At 60.7% G+C, this 22431-nt stretch overlaps 1 protein-coding gene across 4 annotated transcripts in view; it reads left to right on the top strand.

The window, feature by feature from the left end:
• The window catches only part of Nfatc1 (nuclear factor of activated T cells 1), a 103133-nt gene that overhangs the window by 27839 nt on the left and 52863 nt on the right, over positions 1–22431 (top strand). For all 4 annotated transcript variants that reach the window (XM_026412450.2, XM_026412449.2, XM_026412447.2 and 1 more), the window contains exons 4-6: positions 15598–15800; positions 17227–17399; positions 19769–19909. In XM_026412450.2, coding sequence (XP_026268235.2) covers positions 15598–15800; positions 17227–17399; positions 19769–19909 — 517 coding nt within the window. The remainder of the gene's footprint in view (positions 1–15597; positions 15801–17226; positions 17400–19768; positions 19910–22431) is intronic.

Genomic DNA, 22431 nt, shown 5'->3' with positions numbered 1-22431 from the left:
TTTATTCCATTTAGGTAAATAAAAAGCCTGCGAGGGCAGGAGCACGTGGAGACAAATGGCTGTTTGCCAACGCGGCAATCAACCGCCTGGAATTAGCGGGCAAGGCGCAGAAGCAAAGCACTTTAGCCGTGCTCACAGATGGTGTTAAGGTGATATTTGTGGCCCGTGTGCTTGATGCCAATTAATACCCACTCTGTTAGCTGCTTGATGTGAGAAAATGCAGGAGACATCAGCACACAGCAGCCGGCTGACATTTTAAGCCTCCACCTTCTCAGGTGGAAGCAGGTCAGATAATGCGCGTGTTCAGTTGTGCTAAATAACGACAGGCATTTACCTCGCTGTCTGGCTACGTTTTCACTGAATGAAAGTGCATTATTGCTGAATGGAAAAGATATTTAAAAGGAGAGGAAATGAGTCTGTTAGAGGAGGAGGCCTGGAGACCAGCAGTGGAGAAACAATGGCTGAGCACCCCATTTGTTCTAAATCATATCAGTGAGGGGCACTGGCCGAGAGCTGAGGGGGCAGTGGCCACGGAGCTGGGGGACGTGAGCCTGAGCTCGGTGTGAAGGCAGAGTGTCAGGTCAGAGCTTGCTGTTCACGGCATTGATGGTGGTGGTCCTGATGCTGTTCTTTGGAGGATGAAATGTGGGTGGGGTGGAGCGCTCACGGACCCCTTCCCATGTCTGCTAAGGGCTCTAGAGGTGCTTGGCTGCACGGCACGCACACCATGCTACTGCCAGCACCCAGGCAGCGGCTCCCAGGCTGTCCACCGGCCCCAGCTACCATCACGGACAATGTTGAGCCACTGAGACATTTGGAAGGATTGTGAAATCGAAACGGTCATTTAAAGTGTCTTTAAAGTGAATCCTCACAATTATCTAAAACTAATTGTGCATGTTGGTGGAGAGCGGCAAATCAGGGCAGGCTGGTGGTGTTTCAGCACTTGGTCCCCCAGCCCCTGCAACCTGAAGAAAAGGAAATGCCGGCTCTGTTGGCGTTTCTCATGGTGACAAATCGGTGCTGGGAGAGCTTTCTGTGTGCCCTGCAGAGTGAACCCACATCTGTGCGGGCCTGGGGCAAGCAGCAAGAGATGGGAGTTGGGGGCTTTGTTTTCTTTCTTGGTTGGTGGACCACAAATTGGGTAAAAATAGAGTTTGTATATAATTACAAAACATACTAAAATAGAAAACTCTCTGTTGCCATGAACGCTCGGTAACCACAGTTTCCTTCTGTCCTGTTGAGTTGTTTTGGCACATCCCTCAGCACTGCAGCCCTGACCCTCAGCCTCCTCTGGCTCTCAGAGCTGGGTACGCAGCACTGTGGCCACAGATCCCATGTTGGGGCACGGCAGCCCGTAAGCCATCTCGTGGTCAGTGGTCACCTCTGCTGCTGTGACCATTCAGATCCACCACGCACATGGGCACCTTTGCCTATTAAAAATTCTGCTCCCTTCTGTGGATACTCCAATCTTTCTTTCTTTATGTTTTAAAAAATCTGTCCATAAAAACCAAAGCCAATGATTGCAGAATGCAAACCCCCGGCAGAGCCCGAGAGGGGACAGGAGAAGAGCAGAGGGGGACCCTGTCTCTGGTGCCAGGGCAGTGTGGACGTGGCTCACCCCAGCATCCTCTCCCGACTGCAGGAGGCCAGACGCTCAGCCCCACCCGGTGGGGCCAGAGGTGGCAGTGCTTCAGACAGGGCAGGGCCCTGAACCTGGCCTCACCGAGGTTCCTGGAGCCCTGGGGGTGCAAGTGCAGGACCCTCCCTTAGTCTAGGGGCCTTCCTGTGGAACTGTGCCACGCTCACAGGGTTGAGCCCCTCGCCAGGGACTGCATCACTCCTGTCCTCCCATGGACATGTCCTTGTAGCCATCTAGCAGCCGCTGGCTGTGGGAGGAGAGGCCCTGGGTCTGCCTGGCCCTGGGCCAGGGCGGTGAGCAGGCTGCAGAGCTGCCTCCAGGGCACAGGTGGGTCCTGCCTCTGCCACGGCCTGAAGCCCGAGAGGGAGGGCTGTGGGGGAGGGCTGTGGGCTCTCTGCACCTTCAACAGGCCTTTTCCTCCACAAAGAAGACGCCTGGTTCAGGCCATCCAGAAGGACTGTCTGGGACTCTGGACGAACCTGAGGGACCTCCTGTCTTGGGCTAGCCTCTGGTTGTCAGTTCTCCTTGTCTGTCCCGGCTGCAGTGAGAGGAGCTGAGGAACCCCAGCTCTCCTGAGGTTGCGTCCTAGGGAGCACGTCCTAGAGGCCTGTGGAGGTCTGGGGCCTCAGGTAGAGCTCTGCCTGGAGGGAGTCCACTGACCTGGACCCACAGAATCCAGCTCCGTTTACCAATCACCAGAATAGCTTGCTGATAGCATCTGGCCTGCCTGGGAGGCTGCTGTGCCTGAATAATTAACCACTCGAGTGCCAAGCACCCAGGACCTGGCATTTGGGTTTATAGTTTATAGCTCCTCGGTTGACAGTGGCCCATAGCTCCTGCCTGGCCCCTGAGGGTTTGAATCAGCCACAGAGCTGGGCACAGCGGTTCCTGCCTGTGATCCCAGTGTCTCTAGAGGCTGAGGCAGGAGGACCACAAGGTCCAGACCAGCCTGGGCCACTTAGCAAGACCCTGTCTCAAAATAAAAAATAAAAAGGGCTGGGTGCAGCTCAGTGGTAGAACACCCTGGGATCAATCCCCAGCACCAACAAAACAAAGATATCAGCAGCAGGCCAGGCTAGGGCAGGGTGGCGGGCAGAGACCCTGGGAGTTCTCATCTGTGGGTATGAGGTGTGCACTCGGGGTAGGCACAGCAGGATGGGGTGCTGAGGATCGGGGAGCGCTGGGCGTTGGGCAAGGTGTTGGGGACCAGGCAGAGGGGTCCTGCTGGTGCCCCGAGCGTCGGGGATGGGTGGGGCCAGCCAGGCCCTCGTGGTCCTGGGAAATTTCCTCAGGCTTCTTGATTTTATGGCCAGTTTTGCCCCCACAGGCCCAGGGCAGACTCTTTCCCTGTCATACAAGAAGCCCAGCAGCAGACCATCAAGGGTGAGGCCCCCAGGAGGCCCCTTGTTCTTGGATCGGTGACTTTGGCGTCTGAGTCGGGTGACTCTCAGTCACGGCATGGCAGGCAGCGCCTTTCCCTAGGCCCAGAGGGTCAGAAGGCCAGCATCGCAGGAGCAGGCTCCCGAGTGTTCCCTGTCGGTCAGTGGCCAGGGCCTGCTCTACCTGAGCCTCGCTCTGCTTCTCTCAGGTGTCTCTGTGCGCCAGACAGGACTAGTGAGCCAGGGCTTCACAAGGGCCCAGGGAGGGTGCAGGCTGGGAGCCAGTGGCCAGCCCACCCTGGGGGATCCCCAGCTGAGGTGCCCTGGGGACAGGAAGACGCAGCCTCACCCTGCTGTGGGCAAGCCTGTGGCCGGCACAGCAAGTGGGTTGGTTCTGTGGACTGGGCTCAGCCCCTGGATGGCTCTCCTCTTTCAGGAGGTTCAGGGTGAGTGTAGCACCCTCCCGCCCCCCACGGGCACAAAGTCAAGGGTTCTTAGAGGTGCCTTGGTCCCCTCTGACCACACCGCTCAGTACCAGTGTTGGATCGTACCCACGAACACGGACAGATACCCAAAAGTGCTGTGAGGAAGGCCCTGGCCACCCCCAAATGCATGGTTCCCTGTCATGCTCCTCCCAGGAGCAAAGCCACAGTGTCCCACAGCAGTGCACCAGGTGCCAGGGACGGTCCAGTGGCAGCTCTCACCAAGTCCATGCCATCACCACGGGCAGCAGGTGGGAAGGCAGGTGGTCCGGAGGGCTCCCAGCACGGCTTCCAGACACACCTTGTCCCAGAGGGGGTGTGGAGCTGAGCTGAGGTCCTCATTGCCAGAACCACGCAGAGCTGGGCACGGAGCCCCGTCCAGAGCGTGGGTCCCCAGCCCAAGTCCTCAGCCAGACCTCCAACTCTGGAGCACCAAGAGAGCTGAGAATGAGCCCGGCCTGAGCTAATGGCCTTCCTTCACCCTGAACCGTTCACATTCTGTGGGTGGTCTTCCTGAGTCCTCTCTGAGGGCAGAACCCTCCCAGGTGGTTTCTGGGTGGAGGTGTGGGTGCAGGCCCCCTGGGACCCCTCAACCCCCTGCAGCCCTGCTGGGTGCCAGTGGGATGGGCAGCTTCTCTGGGCCCAGATGAGAATCAGCATCTGAGTGAAGGGGACAGCAGGGACGTCCCCAGCTGGCCCTCTCTGGTGCCATGTGCAGGCTTCTTCCCTGTGGAACTGTGGCCTCCCCGGGCCACCCTGCAGGGGCTCTTGCAAGGGTTCCTCCGAGAACCTCTGGCAGCCTCAGGGGCACCGTCCGCCGTGGACAGCTGTTAGGCGTGAGGAGTCTGTCCTGTGGGCGCGAAGCTGTGCTGTGGAGAGGGCTGTCTGGCATGGCCTGCAGGGGGCGATCTTCTGAACCTGTTTTGTGGCTGCTTCCTTCCTGCCTGGCCCTGACCAGGCGGCCAGGGGTGGCTGGGCGTGGTCAGCACCCTCTGGCCTGTGCCAGGCTTGGCCAGATGGGCTCATCATCAGCATCTGCCCCCCAAGGGAGAACACTGGGCTCCAGTGTGTGGACGGAGGCCCTTTCTCTGCGACAGTGCACATGGCAACCGGCTCTGCCGAGGTGGACAGTTGCCTCACTGGCTGTGGTGTTGGACTTCCTCAGCAGCACCTCGTGGGCAGGGAGAGGGCAGTCAGACCATGGGCCGAGGTCCCCATGATGTGACAGAGCCTGGGTGGCGTGGCAGTGCCAACACAGGGAGTCCTTTCTGAGCCAAAGTGCCTGCAGTCCCTCCCCTCCTTGTTCCTAGCCCCTCCTGGCCATCCTTGGGGACTCTGAGGGCTTCCTCTGTTCACACTGTGGACACTCGTCCTGCTGCCAGTCCCTTCCCTCTGTGCAAGTGAACCCACCAAACTGGGCCCCATTAGGGCCTCAGAGGGTCCAGTCCCAAGAGAGAGAAGGGGACCTGCTGCAGGCAGGCGGACCAGCTCTGCAGGGACGGCCCTGCGCAGGGCCGTGGGGTCGGGAGCTGGCCTCCCGAGTGCCTGGGCCTCCCTCACGGCTCACTCCACGTGGGGCCAGCCGCCCTGGATCGGCTCTGTCCTGTGTGTTGGGAGTTGGCGGGTGTCGCTCTGGAGCTGGGGATCTTTCAGGGGCAGAGGAGCAGGTGGCCCTTTCCCACATTGTCGGGCCTGCCCTGCCAGCTCCTGGACTCCTTCCTGTGCCCCTCAGAGAGAGCTGTGCAACCCTGAGTGGGTCCCGTGGCCCATGGAGGGTAGGTCCGCACGCCGCAGGCCGTGGGCCACTGGCTCCTGGCCTGGGGAGGTTTCCAGAACCTGCAGTGGCCCTCCCTGATGGGCCCTGAGGGCTCTGTCTCTGGGTCACTCTTGGCTGTGCAGAAGGGGGCTTCTCTGCGTGTTGTCAGTTAGAGATGTGGGTGCAGAGCCTCCCTCAGTCCAAGGCTCCCGCAGTCCCTCCCTTCTGATGTTCCCTCCTGCTTCTGTGCCCGCTGGGTCCTGGGCACTGCAGGCAGAGGAGTCTGTGTTCGTCGGGAGGCCTGGCCGCCTGCTGGCCCCTAGCTGGAGCTTGGTTGCCTTTGGTGAGGGTGGAAGAGGCTGCCCACACGTAGGCCAGCCCAGGGACCTGCACCCCTGCCCCCAGGGAGGCTTCCAGGTGGGGTGGACCAGCCACGGTTCCACCTGCCCGGAGCCCAGGACCCTCAGGCCCGCACGACTTCCCAGCCTTGCTCAGGTTCCCCTGGTCCATGCGAGGGGCTGAGATGAGCCGTGGAGGGACGCACCTGGCTGAGCTTTGCCCAGGGTGTGGCTCTTCCTTGGCTCCTCAGCCTCTGCACCTCAGCCCTGGCAGGAGTCGGCCCTGTGCCATGGTCCCCTTGGTGCTCAGGCACAGGCCCAGGTGGGGACATTCTCAGGAAGACCCCAGAGTGCTGGGTGAGGGGCACCAGCACTCCTCCCTGGGGCCCTGGCTGAGTGGTGTTTCCTCAGATGGGGTTGAGGGGCTGGGAAAGTGACAGTCTCTGGAGAAACCCGCGGTGCAGAGCCAGTGAACAGGACTAGACCTCCTGGGATCGCAGCCCTTCCTTGTCGAGGAGGGCGTGACGGCTGGTTCCCAGGGACCTCCTGGCTGCAGCTCGGGGACCATCACCAGGTGTGGTGCTCCTGCCCTGACCCGTACCTTCGCACTATCTGATCTTTACTCATGAGCTTTTGTTCCTCTGGGTTCTGCCTTTGCTTGCAGCACCAAGCCAGGTCATGGGATCGGCATCTGGTGGAGGTCTGAGGTCTCCACAGGACGAGGGTGTCAGGACCCTGATCTTGTGCTCTTCAGCTCCCTGCCCCCAGCCTCACGGAACACCAATGCCCTGGGACAGGTGTCCCCTGCTGGTGCTGGGACTGACTTTGCCAGGACCCGAGAACAAAGCAAGTCTGGTCTTTAACTCTAAGAGGCCCAGCATTCAAAGCAGCTGTGTGGGCGGCCGAGCCAGAGGGGAGCTGCAGGTCCCTGGAGAGGCCTCTCGGCTGCAGGCCAGGAGGGTGGCTGGGCCACTGGCCTGCTGTTTGGAAGCTGGGCAGCAGGGCTCCTTCAGGAGCACCAGGGTGACCCTCAGGTCAGAACCAGATCTGGGAGGCCAGGGGGGAGGGACATGGTGGGTGGAGGTCCAGATCTGGGAGGCCAGGGGGAGGGGCATGGTGGGTGGAGGCTGGCCCAGATCTGGGAGGCCAGGGGGGAGGGGCATGGTGGGTGGAGGCCCAGATCTAGGAGGCCAGGGGGGAGGGGCATGGTGGGTGGAGGCCCAGATCTGGGAGGCCAGGGGGGAGGGGCATGGTGGGTGGAGGCCCAGATCTGGGAGGCCAGGGGGGAGGGGCATGGTGGGTGGAGGCCCAGATCTGGGAGGCCAGGGGGGAGGGGCATGGTGGGTGGGAGGCCCAGATCTGGGAGGCCAGGGGGGAGGGGCATGGTGGGTGGAAGCTGGCCCAGAAGTGGGGGTGCAGTCTCACAGGCCCCCTGAGCCGTCACAGTCAGGGCCTGTGGCTTTCCTGTCTGTGTGTCAGGTGTGTCTAAGGCTCGCTCCACCGTGGAATGGAATGAAATGAAACGCAGAGGTTTGTGTGAGATGCTGGAGTGAACTGAGGGTCTCACACATGCTGGAAAAGCTCTCTGCCACTGAGCCGCACCCCAGCCCCCAGAGCTCTCGGAACAAGCTGAATAGTGGGTTATCAGAGGCCCTGGAAGGCTTCAGCCCACAGGTGGGAGGACTGGGCGGGTGGAAGGCAGTCCTCCGCTGGCGGGGTGGGCATCACCAGCACAGGCAGCGTCTGGTGGCCAGGCTTTTAACTGTTGTGGTGCCCATCCCCTCTCCAACCCCCTCCAACAGGCAGAGACTTCCTACAGAGGGACCCGGGGTCGGAGCAGCCTTCCTTCTGAAGGCCCGTGAGCTCACGTGTCCTCCCTGCCGCTGTGTGTCTCGGAGCCCGCCAATCCCTGCAGGCTCACCACCTGTGCTCCCCTGTGAGCCCTTGATCCTGTGACTGCAGCAGACCCGGTTTGTCTGTGCGCAGGAGTTCATACCACATATGAATTCTGGGTGAAACAACAGCACTACTTTATGCAGGGAACTCGGCATGACAGCTCATCGCACATGTTCTTATACACACAAAAACAAACGCACCCATTTCCAGACACACACACACTGACACACACAGTACACTTGCACACACACTCGCACACAAGCCACTCGTTTGCATACACATACGCTGACACACGATCCACTCACTTGCATACGCATGCACACTGCCACACACCAGCACACTCACACTCAAACACACATCCACAAGCACATTCACTCTTGCACACATATGCACATGTGACACACCTGGTGCACACATGTAGGAACAAGCACACCCCCCACATAAGTAAGTTGCCTAGCACATGGGTACACATGGGCAAACACATACACAGGCAACACCCTGAGAGCAGAGGGCACTTTCTCCATCCTGCGTGAGACCCGTCTCACCCCTGAGAGCCCACTGCTACCACCTGTGAGCCCCCACCTGGCACTGTGCAGCAGAGTCATCTCACAGTGATGACTCAGAGGATTCCTGGGGTCACCTGCCAGGTGCGCTGGATGATTTGGGCAGGCGTGCAGACTGTGCAGGTCTCTGTTGACACCCTTTGGGTCTCTGTCAGTGAAGTGGAGCTGTCCGTTAGTCCTCCCGGGAACAGTGCTGGAAGGTGCTGCAGAGGCAGACCAATCTTGGGTGGTCCTCTCTGGTTCTGTCTTGGTCCCACAAGGTGTGCCCTGCGTGCACCTGAAGCACTGAGATCGTTCCTTGGTGCATCGCTTGTCTGGGTGGTCTTGCTCAGCTGGCCACAGAGCACCCACACAGGGGCTATGGAGTGCGAGGAAGGTGGGCCTGGCCCCGGCACGGCAGCCAGGGTTCGGGGAGCCCAGTGTGCTGCACTTCCTGGAAGAGGGCGAGCAGAGCGCCACGGAAGGACCCGGCTGTCATCAGGTGCAGAACTGCGTCCTGTCTGCATTGTGCATCATGAGGAGTCGGCACTTAAACCTAATTTGGGACAGTGTGGGTACAGCACAGAGGAGCTCTTAAATTAGTTCAGTGGGGGGTTTGGGGTTAAAAATAGTGAATCAAGCCCCCAGGTTTGGTTTTCAGTACCACACACACACACAAGAAAAAAGTGGAAGCGAGTTTGTGAGCTGGATTCTCCCTCCCTGCACACCTTCTGGGTATTGGGAAGTGCAAATATTACCTCTGGATCTTAAATACACAGTTTCCCTTTAAACCCATGAGCACAACTGTGCGGGGTCTTGGAGGAGGACTCGCACCAGCGTGTCCAGCTAAGTTTCCATCAGTTAACTGCCTTGTTGGTTCATGCCGCCCCTCACTGCAGATGGCACCAGGCTTGGCAGGATAAATGTGTCCTGTTTCCCTGTCACCACGCTGTGTAAGTGCTGAGGTTTGCACAGGAGCTAAAAGCAGACACTCGGGCACAGGACACTCAGGGCTCTCACACCTGGGGACAGAATGGCTCGTTTTGTTTAGTTTAGGTGAAGCAGAGAGGCCGCTGTGGTGACAGGCAGCTCTGCAAACATGATCCTGACAGATGTCGCTGTGTGCCAGAGGCAGGAGACCCACGCAGCAGGGCCTGTGAAGAAGCCACGTCGCGCTCCTAAAATGAGCCTCACCTTTTGAATAATAGATGCTCACCTCCCAGGCTAGACCCGGGCGTCCCCATTTCCACTGTAATGGCACATTTTCTAAAGCATCGACTCATACCCCAACTTTGCAGGCGCCATCAGAGAGCTGCTGTGGCAGGGGCCCTGGGGAGTCTTGAATTGTCATTTTAAAGTTATCTGTCCCCACCAGGCCAGGCTGGAGCCGCAGGCTGCCCTGAGCCTTGCCCACCAAGAGGATTTTGGTCTAAGACTCGTTTATTTGTTCTTGTGTAACATGTCTCAAAATGGAATACTCAGAGGCACGATCTGTCTCTGTGTCTCTGCTTTCCTTTTTCCTCCCTGCACTGTAAAACAGCTGAGTCCAACAGAGTGAGGGTTTCCTGGCCAGCTTCTAAGTGGACACAGCTAGCATGGCTGCCTGGGAGTCCTGCAGCCGGGGTGACTGGATACTGCTGTAGAGACTCCTGCTTTCATGCAGGAGAAAGGCCTGGGGGTCAGGTGGGGCATCTTGTCCCTGTGGGTCAGGCCCCTCTGATCTGCATGTCCTTCGGTGCTCAGCAGGTTGGGTACTCAGTGGACAGGGCAGATGGGGAGAGAACACCTGTGCTTTGGCTCCACTGGCAGTAATCACAGCTCCTACAGGGGCCTGGGGCCTCGTGTCAGCACACTGCACACATGTTCCTCACGTGTGGCCTGAGAGCGCCTGTGGGCAGTCTGGCCAGCACCTGTGTCAGGAGGAACACAGCTTTCTGTACAGAAGCATCGTTGGGAAGTGATGGGCCCATGGACGCTGACACATCGCAGAGATGAGAGATGGTGCCGGCCCGCATCTCCTGCTGAAGCAGGGAACAAGGCTCCCCGGCCAGGTTCCTCCAGCCACGTGCCGAGCACACAGGAGTGCCGCCCAGAAACAGTGGACCCGAGACCCATGGAGCTGCATTCTGATGTCTGGCTACTGGCCACCCAGCCACAGGGCTAGTGCTCATCTGTGCAGCCCAGCTCTCGTGCCCAGAGCCATGGCGTCCTGCAGGCATGTCATCAGGGAGACTGGTGCAGGCTGAAAGAGTGGGTGATGGGCCCACCAGCCCCACAGCAGAGGGCTGCTGACAACTATTTCCTGTCCTGGCCCCGGCACATGAGCAGCCACCCGCCAGGGCTTCTGTCCTGGGTCCTGGGTCTCCATATCTGCCTCCAGGGGGAACCAGGCATGGCTGATGCCCATACTGCTCACTGACGGTGCATCTGGATCCTGAATGCTGGGCAGTGGGTAGCAGCTGAGGACCCTTCCTGAGCCCTTGGGTTTACAAATGTCTGGACTCCCACTTGAGGACCTCAGGACAGTGATGGAGTCCGGCCATCAGGTTTCCAGGGTCAGTTCCTGCTGGTCCAAGCTCTGCAGTGGACATGGGGTAGATGGAATGAGATCAGGAGGGGTCTTGCAGCCACTTTGCACTCTTAAACATGACTCCCTGAGGCTCGTGATGGTCTCAATTGGGTTGGGAAGGAAGATGGTCTTGGGCTGAGACCTCCCAGGGCACTCACTGGGCCGGACGTTAGGGAAATAGAAACTTGTGTAAATAAACTCCTTAGCAAGACGGTCGAACTTGGGGCTAGCCCTCAGCCAGCCACTGCCTGCTTTGGCTTCCACTTCAGAGTCACTGGTGACTGTCACCCTAGATGTGACTCCAGGGACAGAGGACCAAGCTCTGCTGAGCCTGCCCTGGGGCGGGGTGGAGGGCAGACCCTTCGGGAAGCGTGCCCCCCTGTGGAAGCCCCAGCAGCAGTCTCCTGGAGCACCTCTGTGCCTGAGGAGCGGCTGTCTGTGCCCTTTCAGCCTTTGGTTTCACAGGGCGCATGTTTCCTGCTGCGGTGGTGGCCAGGGACCCTGGTTGAAGGAGAGGATGAGGTGGACCTGTCTGAACTGTGATCTCAGCCCGGACTCCTTTTGTCTTGTGCAGTGTCAGAGCTGGCCCCGTGCCATGTGCTGACAGTTCAGAGGGGTTAACAAAAGTCACGATGCCTTGGCCCCTCCGGAGGCATGGCCTGGCCAGCGTCCAGCCAGAGCTGTGGCTCTGATGTCTGTGTGAAGGACACCTGAGGGGCTAGCGCCTCGTGAAAGGCCGGCATCCACGGCGGCAGCAGCTACCCGCAGGGCCCGATTCTCTGCCTCCCATTTCTAAAGCTCACTGTGGCTCCCAAGTTGGCATGAAATTCAGCCAGCCCCGAGGGTGGAGTTCTGCTGAAGTCAAGCGGCCGGGGGCGGGCCTGGGTGGCCCTGCAGCGGCTCATCTCCAGCCACTCCCTTCCTCCCTGAGCATTCCTGGGTGGTCTTTGGGCTTTGCTTCTTCCCACCAGCCCCACTCACTCATGGTGCTTTGCCCTCCCCAGCCCTGGTGGTGCTTCCAGACAGCTGCAGACTCCTAGTGGCTCCCCAGCTCACCTGTGCATCCCCATCCTTCACCTCTGTTCCCCCGTCCAGCCTCCTGGCCACTCTGCCGCCTGCCCCCAGGCCTCATGCTGACCACAGCCCCGTGTCTCAGAGGCAGGCTCGGGGCTGAGCCAGGGCAGGATGGCCCTTGGTGACCGTGGTGACTGCTCCAGGGCTCAGGTCTGCCCCAGAGCTGTGGCAGTACAAGCCCCTCCCCACTACCTGGGTCAGGCCAGGAAGGCTTCAGGTCTGTGGCTCAGGGTGGCAGACGTGACTTTATCAGGAAGAACAGGAGAGGAGAAAGGGGACCCTCTCCAGGAGAGTGGGTCCTCTCAGAGAGGCCAGGGTTGGCGTCCTCCGGCCCTCCAGTCGCACTAGGGTCTCAGGGACGTGTGGGCCTCCTCCAGGAGTGGGCTGGGGCCACCGAATCAGGGCCCTAAGGAGGTCTGGGCTCTCTTCTGGCCTCAGTCTCCTGCCCCTCTGACCTGCCCTCGGAAGCTTTCCCTGTGAGGGTCCTGATGTCGGCTCTGGGTGAGGGGCTCTGTGGGTCCAGGTGGTGAGGGGGGTCCAGGCTCCCTCCGGGGGTGTGGTGTGACCCGTGGCTTTCCCAAGGGGGTGTGTGGCTGGGGGTGTCCACATACTAGCCACGGATCAGTGACCAGGAGGAGGCTGGGCCAGCAGGGAGCGGGAGCTCACAGCTCACCCCAGCCCCAGGGCCCCGCTCCTACGTGCGTGAGGTCTCCCCTTGGCCTCTGTGGCGTGTGGCCAGCGTGGCTGTGGGTATTCAGCTCTGGGGGACTCTGGGCGGAGTCTGCGGGCTGCTGGGGGCCAGGCAGAGGCACCGGCCAAAGCCACCCGACCCCACTGAGGCTTACCTCCGAGATCCTGTGTGGTTGGGGGCGTCCTCTAGGGCACTGACCTGCCTGGGGGCAGCCGCACCGAGCCCTGCAGGGGCCTGCCCAAGGTTGCTGGCTCCAGCTCTGGCCACTCCGGGGCAGACGGGGTCTTCTGCCCCACTCAGGAGCATGGACAGGGTTTCCACACGACCCCGATTCACCTGGGCCACACAGCGTGACTCTGCTGCTGGCCTCGCGTCTCAGTGACCATGTGGCGGGGAACTTGAGACAGTGTGAGGAGCAAGATGAGCTCACGATGGAGCAGCCCAGTGCCGGGCAGCTGAGCCCATAGGCCTCCTGTGGCGCCTCCCTGAAACCTGGCCCCGCGTGTGGGTTCAGGAGGACGCTCCGCGTGGGGCTGCCTGGCGGAGGAACTTGGCATGTCCACCTGTCTTCTGGTGCTTGTCCTGTTCCTGGTGACCTCCTCTGAACAGTCACGCTGGTGGTGGAGGGGTGGCCACTGGTGGTGGAGGGGTGGCCGCTGGTGGTGGTGGGGTGGCCACTGGTGGTGGAGTGGTGGGGCTGGTGGTGGTGGGGTGGCCTTGCTGGGGTGGAGGGGTGGCCACTGGTGGTGGAGGGGTGACCTTGCTGGGGTGGAGGGGTGGCCACTGGTGGTGGTGGGGTGGCCTTGCTGGGGTGGAGGGGTGGCCACTGGTGGTGGTGGGGTGGCCTTGCTGGGGTGGAGGGGTGGCCACTGGTGGTGGAGGGGTGACCTTGCTGGGGTGGAGGGGTGGCCACTGGTGGTGGAGGGGTGGCCTTGCTGGGGTGGAGGGGTGGCCTTGCTGGGGTGCTGTGGTGGCCTTGCTGGGGTGGAGGGGTGGCCTTGCTGGGGTGGAGGGGTGGCCTTGCTGGGGTGGAGGGGTGGCCTTGCTGGGGTGGAGGGGTGGCCTTGCTGGGGTGGAGGGGTGGCCTTGCTGGGGTGCTGTGGTGGCCTTGCTGGGGTGGAGGGGTGGCCTTGCTGGGGTGGAGGGGTGGCCTTGCTGGGGTGGAGGGGTGGCCTTGCTGGGGTGGAGGGGTGGCCTTGCTGGGGTGCTGTGGTGGCCTTGCTGGGGTGCTGTGGTGGCCTTGCTGGGGTGCTGTGGTGGCCTTGCTGGGGTGCTGTGGTGACCTTGCTGGGGTGCTGTGGTGGCCTTGCTGGGGTGGAGGGGTGGCCTTGCTGGGGTGGAGGGGTGGCCTTGCTGGGGTGGAGGGGTGGCCTTGCTGGGGTGGAGGGGTGGCCTTGCTGGGGTGCTGTGGTGGCCTTGCTGGGGTGGAGGGGTGGCCTTGCTGGGGTGGAGGGGTGGCCTTTCTGGGGTGCTGTGGTGGCCTTTCTGGGGTGCTGTGGTGGCCTTGCTGGGGTGGTGTGGTGGCCTTGCTGGGGTGCTGTGGTGGCCTTGCTGGGGTGGAGGGGTGGCCTTGCTGGGGTGGAGGGGTGGCCTTGCTGGGGTGGAGGGGTGACCTTGCTGGGGTGCTGTGGTGGCCTTGCTGGGGTGCTGTGGTGGCCTTGCTGGGGTGCTGTGGTGGCCTTGCTGGGGAGGAGGGGTGACCTTGCTGGGGTGGAGGGGTGACCTTGCTGGGGTGCTGTGGTGGCCTTGCTGGGGTGCTGTGGTGACCTTGCTGGGGTGCTGTGGTGGCCTTGCTGGGGTGGAGGGGTGGCCTTGCTGGGGTGGAGGGGTGACCTTGCTGGGGTGCTGTGGTGGCCTTGCTGGGGTGGAGGGGTGACCTTGCTGGGGTGCTGTGGTGACCTTGCTGGGGTGGAGGGGTGACCTTGCTGGGGTGCTGTGGTGGCCTTGCTGGGGTGGAGGGGTGACCTTGCTGGGGTGCTGTGGTGGCCTTGCTGGGGTGCTGTGGTGGCCTTGCTGGGGAGGAGGGGTGACCTTGCTGGGGTGGAGGGGTGACCTTGCTGGGGTGCTGTGGTGGCCTTGCTGGGGTGGAGGGGTGACCTTGCTGGGGTGCTGTGGTGGCCTTGCTGGGGTGGTGTGGTGGCCTTGCTGGGGTGCTGTGGTGGCCTTGCTGGGGTGCTGTGGTGGCCTTGCTGGGGTGGAGCGGTGGTGCTAGAGCAGAGCAGGTGGTTCCTCAGTGGCTGACTAGCCGTCGGGGAGCCATGTGGAGCCCAGGGAGGCCTGGATGAGCCTGTGACATGGGTCCAGCAGCCCCGCCCTGCCTCCCAAGCTCTGGTCACTTACCCCAAAGGGAACTGGTATTCAGCACACAGACCCAGAAGTGGGCCCCTGCTGAGTGTGTCCTGGACGTGTTGCCACCCTGGCAGGTGCATCTGGCTGCCCTGGGCCTGCTCTGGGCCACGTCTCCCTCCAGGCACGTGGGTCCTGGGTCCGATGCTCTTGAGGCCTCGCGGTACCAGTGGCTCTGCTGAGTGCAGGGATGATGGGAATGTCGTGGGCATTCTGCCATGTGGGGTCTGCCCCTGGCTGCCAATGGCCTGCTGATCTGACCACAGCTGGCCTGTGTCCCAGCCATGTGGCTGCAGCTGCCTGAGGGGGAGGTGAGGCGCAGCCCACTGGTTGGAAGAGGGATGCCCAGCCTGGCCTGGTTCCATGCACTGTTGGTTGCAAAAGCAGGATGTGTGCGTGCCCAGCTCCAGTTAGCTGAAGGCAGGACAGGCCTGGTCCCCGGGGGAGCCGAGCGAGCCTGCCTCCCTCACACAGCCTCTCCCTCCTCAGAACCTCTGCGACCCTGTGGGAAGGCCGTGGGGCTGAGAAGACAGGCGGCCCCTGCAGGCCACCGGTGTTGCCTGGGCAGAGGATGCCCACAGGAGCATGGCGGTGGTCTACTCAGAAGCACATGAGCATGCGGCCTGAGTGGTGTACATGTGTGCAGCTGTGTGTGAACACACGTGTGCACATGTGTTGTGTGTGTGAAAATGGGGGTGGGCGAGCTCACAGCCTGACCTGTGTCCAGGACCATGGGAGGCTTTCCGAGCACAACCTTAGAAAGCACCTGTGTGGGTCACAGGAACAGAGGGTGGCGGCTAGACCTGAGCGCAGGCACCGCCTCCTTCCTCCTTGAGCCTCCCGCGGCTCTGTGCCCAGTCTCAGGGGAGTCTGTTTTCTTGCCAGCTGCACGGCTACCTGGAGAACGAGCCGCTCACGCTGCAGCTGTTCATCGGGACGGCGGACGACCGCCTGCTGCGGCCCCACGCCTTCTACCAGGTCCACCGCATCACGGGGAAGACCGTCTCCACCACCAGCCACGAGGCCCTCCTGTGCAACACCAAGGTCCTGGAGATCCCGCTGCTGCCGGAAAACAACATGAGAGCCATGTACGTGGCCTGGCGCTCGGGGCCCGCGAGCCTCACACACAGTCGTGGCCATGGGTCTGTGTCTTTCTGGGTTTCGGCCCCTGTGTATGTTGGCACCTAGAATAAGTCTCCACTGCACAGCTGTGAGAACTCCCCAGGGTGTCCAGTCAGCTCCTGAACGTGACACCTATTTATTTCTGAATACAGCAGGGCAAATCAAAGGAGAGTTGAAATGCAAACATTTGAGGAGTGAAGAGGGAGGCCCATCTCTGACAGTGAGGGACTAACCCGCGGCTGTGGCCACTCTGGGTGCAGTCAGACCCGGCTGCGCTGCGGGAAGCAGATGTGCAATGGAGATGCAGGGGCACAGCTCCTTCTGGGAGGGCCGAGTGCGCTCACTTGGGAGCAGTGGACACAGATGGACGCGCACAGGGCGGGTGGTGATGAGATGTGCAGGGAGAGGGGACGGGGCAGGAGTGGGGACTTGGTGCCCTTGCTGCAGCTCAGGGGCAGCACCTCTGGCCACGTGAGTCTAGCAGAGAGCTGACACACAGAAGGGGTGGGCCTTCCAGGGCCCTCAGTGGCACCCGCCAAGGTCAAGGACAGGAGTGCCTTGGGCATCCCTTGGGCAGTGAGGAGGCTTGTGTGGTGAGCCAAGGGGCTGACTAGGGAGTAGAGAGTGAGGCGGGGGCTGCTGGGACCAGGCGTTGTGAGGGTCTTGTTTTGCTATTTATGACTTATAAACCCTCAAGTCAAAACCGAGGGAGCGCCTTCCCCCCACCGTGGCTTCATCCCGAACCTGTTTCCCAGGGATGGCTAGGGCCAGACGGTGGGGAGAGGTCCGTGCTGCCACGGGCATGTGCGGCTGACCTGCTGCCCTCCTTCCCCCACACGGCCCGCAGTACACTGGCGCTGCTGGTGCTGATGCGTGGGTCCCGTGGCCCGCCACCCAGGCTTGAGTGCCTGCTCTCTTGGCTGGTGGAGGAAGAAGTCTTGGCTTTTGTGGTTGGAGAATCTGAACATGGCCTCAGTGCTGGGGCCCAGACATGCGTGGGATCACCCAGGGGACAGCCGCCAGGAGAAGGTTTCCAGAGAAACAGGGTGTTTGGGACAGGCCTCACGTGTTCCTCGCAGCTTCCAGGACAGCTGGGGACACAAGGGGAAGGTGGCAGGTCACGGGGCTCTTTCCAGGGCTGCTCCTGGATGTCTGCTGTGGCAGAACGGGAGCCCAGGGCGCCTGGGAAGGTCCTGGCCCGCCTGGGCCGGGGTGGCAGGCACATCCGTGCGGCTGCCTCACTACCTGATCCCGTCCTGCTGCCTGTCCTGGGGAGGTGGGGCAGGGCCACTCACAAGGAGGGGCAGAGCTGGCCAGGCCCCAGTGGGTGGGCTGGGCCTGGGAGGCTGGGCGGTTCAAGTTCAGGTGTCAAGTGACCTTTTGTTTGGGCAGCATTGACTGCGCTGGGATTCTGAAGCTCAGAAACTCAGACATCGAGCTGCGGAAAGGGGAGACAGACATAGGCAGGAAGAACACCAGGGTGCGGCTGGTCTTCCGAGTGCACGTGCCACAGCCCAGCGGCCGGACGCTGTCCCTGCAGGTCGCCTCGAACCCCATTGAGTGCTGTGAGTAGACTGCAGGGCATGTCCCTTGGGCACAGGTCGAGAGAGTCTGGCCCAGGTGCTGGCCTCTGCCTGTCTCCCTCACCTGGTGTGGACCTGGAGCGCAGCCCCATTGCTGTGTCTGGGTTAGCACGTGCTCCAGGGAATACCTGCTCCCTGCCACCCAGACCAGCTCTCTGTGCACCTGGGGTGGTCCCTCTGAGCTGCACGCCCCTGGGCAGCTGGGGGATGCAGAGCCACCTGGGACCCTGGCTTTTCTGACCCCGTCCTGCAGGGCAGAGTAGAGCAGAAAGTCAGCCTGGCACACTGCGAGGAGCACTGCCACCCCGAGTGCACTCCACTTCCTGATGTGGAAACTTGAGCAAAGGTTTTGGCACTGCAGTCCATCCGACTGAGCAAACCTGAATACGTGTGTGAGTGTAAATGTGAGTGTGTGTGAATGTGTGAGTGAGTGTGTGTGAGTGTGCATGTGTGAGAGTGTGTGTGGGGGGGTGTAAATATGTGTGTGCATAAGTGTGAGAGTGCAAATGAGTGTGCATGTGTGAGTGTATGAGCATGTGTGAGTGTGTATGTGTGAGAGTGTGTGCACATGTGTGAGTGTGTGTGTGAATGTGAGTGTGAATGTGCATGTGTGAGAGTGTGCATGTGTGGGGGTGTACATGTGTGAGTGTGCATAAGTGAGAGTGCAAATGAGTGTGTGTGAGTGTATGAGCATGTGTGAGTGTGTATGTGTGTGTGTACATGTGTGAGTGTGCATGTGTGAGTGTATGAGCATGTGTGAGTGTGTATGTGTGTGTGCACATGTGTGAGTGTGCATGTGTGAGTGTATGAGCATGTGTGAGTGTGTATGTGTGAGAGTGTGTGCACATGTGTGAGTGTGTGTGTGTGAACGTGAGTGTGAGTGTGCATGTGTGAGAGTGTGTGTGGGGGGTGTAAATATGTGTGTGCATAAGTGTGAGAGTGCAAATGACTGTGCGTGTGTGAGTGTATGAGCATGTGTGAGTGTGTATGTGTGAGAGTGTGTGCACATGTGTGTGTGAATGTGAGTGTGAGAGTGTGCATGTGTGGGGGTGTAAATATGTGTGTGCATAAGTGTGAGAGTGCAAATGAGTGTGTGTGAGTGTATGAGCATGTGTGAGTGTGTATGTGTGTGTGCACATGTGTGAGTGTGTGTGTGAGTGTATGAGCATGTGTGAATGTGTATGTGTGTGTGCACATGTGTGAGTGTGTGTGTGAGTGTATGAGCATGTGTGAGTGTGTATGTGTGAGAGTGTGTGCACATGTGTGAGTGTGTGTGTGAATGTGAGTGTGAGTGTGCATGTGTGAGAGTGTGCGTGTGTGGGTGTAAATGTGTGTGCACAAGTGTGAGTGCAAATGAGTGTGTGTGTGTGGGTGTATGAGCACGTGTGAGTGTGTATGTGTGAGTGTGTGTGCCTGTGAGTGTGCGTGTGTGTGTGCGTGCAGTGCTGGGTTACAACCCAGGACTTCACACACTTTAGGCACGTGCTCACCCCAGCCCCAAGCGTGAAGGGTAAAACCATGTAGACATTCATCTCTCTGCTGCCACAGGCTTCTGTGCCTCTGGTCTCTGTGTGGCTGTGTGCTGCCTGCTCTTGGGCACAGTGGCAGTTGGCAGAGGTGGCTCGGGAGGGCCATGGCAGTCTGCAGCCTTCCCCTCTGTCTGCTGGGCTGACTCTGGGTCAGCTCTGCACAGAACCCTCTGCACCAGCCTGTCTTCCCATCATTCCCTGCTTCCTGGAGCCCCGTGGCGTCTTGAGCGGGTCTGGGCTCACAGGGGGCAGCCAGGCTTTGCTCACCCTGGGTCCCCTTGTCATCTGCTGCCTTCTCCACCTCTCTGCCCTTGTCACCTAAAGGGCAGCCTCCTACCAGGAAGGCATGCCCCCTCCATGTGGCTGACTCGGAAACTCTCTAGCTCCTCTGCCCGAGGCCTCCCGGGGTCCACTCCTGGCCACCTGCCTGGACCTCCAGCCAACCAGCCCTGCTCTCGGCCCCCGCCCCTGGCCTCAGTCACAGAGCGAGGCCTCCTGGCTCCTGCCCTTTCTCCCACCACCGCATGGGTCCTGCAGCTCAGGCCGAGGCCAGCCCGCAGGCCTCCCTGGTGTCAGGGCCAGGGCCAGCACTGGGGTCAGGTGAGCAGCGTCCAGCGCTGAGGGCAGTGTCCTAGTTTTACACCAGATGCAGAATTCTGAGAGTTGGCAGTGACCCGTGGAAGGCTGTGGTCAGAGCAGGGCACCCTCCGTCCTCCGTGTCCTGTGGTGGGAGACCCATCTCAGACCAGGGTCAGGCAGCCCCGGGGTGGTCAGATGGCAGCTTCCCTGGGGGCCACTCTCACTGTCCTCTCACCCATGCAGCCCAGCGCTCGGCCCAGGAGCTGCCCCTGGTGGAGAAGCAGAGTCTGGACAGCTACCCAGTTGGCGGTGGGAAGAAGATGGTGCTGTCAGGCCACAACTTCCTGCAGGACTCCAAGGTCATCTTCGTGGAGAAGGCTCCAGGTGGGTCCTGAGGACAGCTACCAGGGTTCCCTGCCTGGGCACTGGTGGGCGTGGGCTCCTGCTGGACAGGCACAGGCCCGCCACGTGTGCTCCGTGTGCGTGTGGGACGCCCTGCGTGTCCACAGTGTCTCAGGGAGCTGTCTGCTGGAGGAGTACAGTGGACATCTGCAGTCCTCCAGCTGGCCTTACCAATTCTGCTGCCCGTACCGTGGAGGCCTGGGGCAGGTCTACCCCTCGTCTGCTTGCTGCGCTGTGGGTCCTTGTCCTCTGGAGGGGGTCCCCGGGGCCGGGCCTCATTGACTGCTGGCCAGCACTTCCCCATCCTCCTCCCCTTGGCTACGTGCCATGGAATCCCTCTGCCTGCTGCCTGGAGAGCTCCTGAGGCCTGGTAGCAGGATGGTCAGGAGCAGGCCGGCTTGCTGACCTTGGGGGCCATCATGTGGATGCTACAGACTAGAACTGCTGCTTCTTCTCTGTTGCTGGGGACCTTCCGTGCCATGGCCACGTGGGTGTGTGGTGTCTGTGAGATCCCCATGCCCACAGTTCCAGAGGCCTAGGCCACCCCAAGCCAAGTGTGGCACCGTGACCTCTGCGGCTTTGTGCTCATGCCGGCCCCGGCTCAGGCCCTGCTGGCCTCCAGTGCACCTTCAGGCAGGAGGGAGGTGCCCTCCACATGCTGTGTGGCCTGCCACGTCTGCTGCCTGGGGTCAGGAGCTCAGCTGTCCCGAGACAGTGGGGACCTCTCTGGCTGTAGGTGGGGGCCTGCGCTCTGAGGCACTGTGTTGACCAGAGAGGCTGGGCAGGGGCGGCTGCTGGCCAAAGATGAAGAGCCTGTGTTCATTGACGTTGGTTTCAAAGAAGGATTGATAAGCCTCATGGGTGTGTCTCTGACAGGTGAGGACAAGGGTGCGTGGCCACAGGGCCTGGCTTCCACCAGGGCCACGGGCAGAGGGCCTCGCCTCCATCAGGGCCGCGGGCAGAAGCCTGTGGACCCCACTGTCACAGGGAGAGGCCCCGGGCAGAGGCCTGTGGACCCCACTGTCTAACAGACAGTTCTGAGTGTTGTTTTGGAACTGGGTCCTGGGCTAAGACCAGTCCCTCCTGGGCACCTTCTCCCTCTCCCCAGGACCTTTCCTTAGGATGCCGCCCCACCCAGGCACCCGCACAAGGCCAGTAGCTTGGTGGCTTTGCCCTTTTCACATTTACCAACTGGAATTTTCACAAGGGTGGCCAGTCCTGCACTTAGGCTAATCACTGACAGCCACTGAAGCTTTTGGTCTCCACAATGGTGTCTTGATTTTGTACAGTTTGCAGGAAACTTAAGCACTTCAATCAACATGGGCTTGGAGAGCTCTCGCCTCCAACCTGGCTGGCCTCTGCAATCATGCACGTAATTGAAAAATACTTCTGAAATTATAGAGAACAGCCAACTAGGTGTGGCGACGAGGACCGCACTGCCCGGCCCTCCCCGCAGGGGGCCAGCTGTGGTGGACTTCAGGCCTCTCTTGCAGGAGCGTGAGAGCCGACGCTTTGCTCTCTGCTCTGAGGTTGGTGCAAGGATACCTCAGGGAAACCTGGGTGCCTACGCAGGCGTGAGGCCGGGCGCCCGTGCTCCAGGGGCGTCTTCCTCGTTGACAGCTCTTCAGGCCAGGAGAGGCCTGGGGGGGGGTCTCTGTGCAGACCCTCTGACTGGAGCTGCAAAGGGGGCTCAGTGCCATGGGGTCCGCCGTCGGCAGCCAGCATGCTCCAGTTGGTCAGAGCCCATGGTACAGGGTGGTGGTGAGGTGTGGTCACCTGCCCCTTGGTGTGCAGAGCCTGGGGTCATGAGTGTCCCCCATCAGCCTCCCCTGGCCACCCCCCATTGGCAGCCCTCCCACCTGGCTCCTCCTGTCCTCACAGCTCAGCACAGTGGCTGTCTCAGGAAAGCGGCTCGTGACACCTCAGGCTCAAGGCCAGCTGACAGGCACCATCTGCCCTCCCTGCCTAGAGCAGCTGGCTCTGCAGCTGCCCACTCTCTGCAGCAGTCTCCAGTATGTCCTGTATATCCAGGTATACAGAAGGCATGCAGTAAATGCGTAGTTGTCACATAAATGCACACGGCACTGTGAGCTTATGGCCACGAGCGTGCTGCAGCTGTGCATCTAGTCAGCGCCCACAGTTGTTTTCATATTCAAATAGACTGGGTGCTTATCTGTGAACATGGACATGTGCAAATTGTGTCTTCAAAAGAAGGGGCCAGTATCCCTGTAGTCTCCCCAGCATTCAGCTTCCCAGACAGCAGCTGTCGGCCCAGCTCTTCCCGGGCACCGATGAGTCACTGTGACTCCTCTCTGTACCTGGTGATGAGACTTCCTGGTTTTGGGTTTTTTTTTTTTTTTATTTTTTGAGAAACCACTGAACTCAAAAACACAGTTCTCACCTGTCTTCTGATGAGGCACCAGGTCCATTCCAAAGTCCTGATTTTAAACTGTTGCTAGTGGCAGAACGAGACCAGGGAGCTGCGATGGGCAGGTGCACTGGGT

This window comes from Urocitellus parryii, chromosome 13 (assembly GCF_045843805.1).
Source record: "Urocitellus parryii isolate mUroPar1 chromosome 13, mUroPar1.hap1, whole genome shotgun sequence".
Lineage (NCBI taxonomy): Eukaryota > Metazoa > Chordata > Mammalia > Rodentia > Sciuridae > Urocitellus > Urocitellus parryii.
This window is presented reverse-complemented; position numbering and strand designations above follow the sequence as displayed.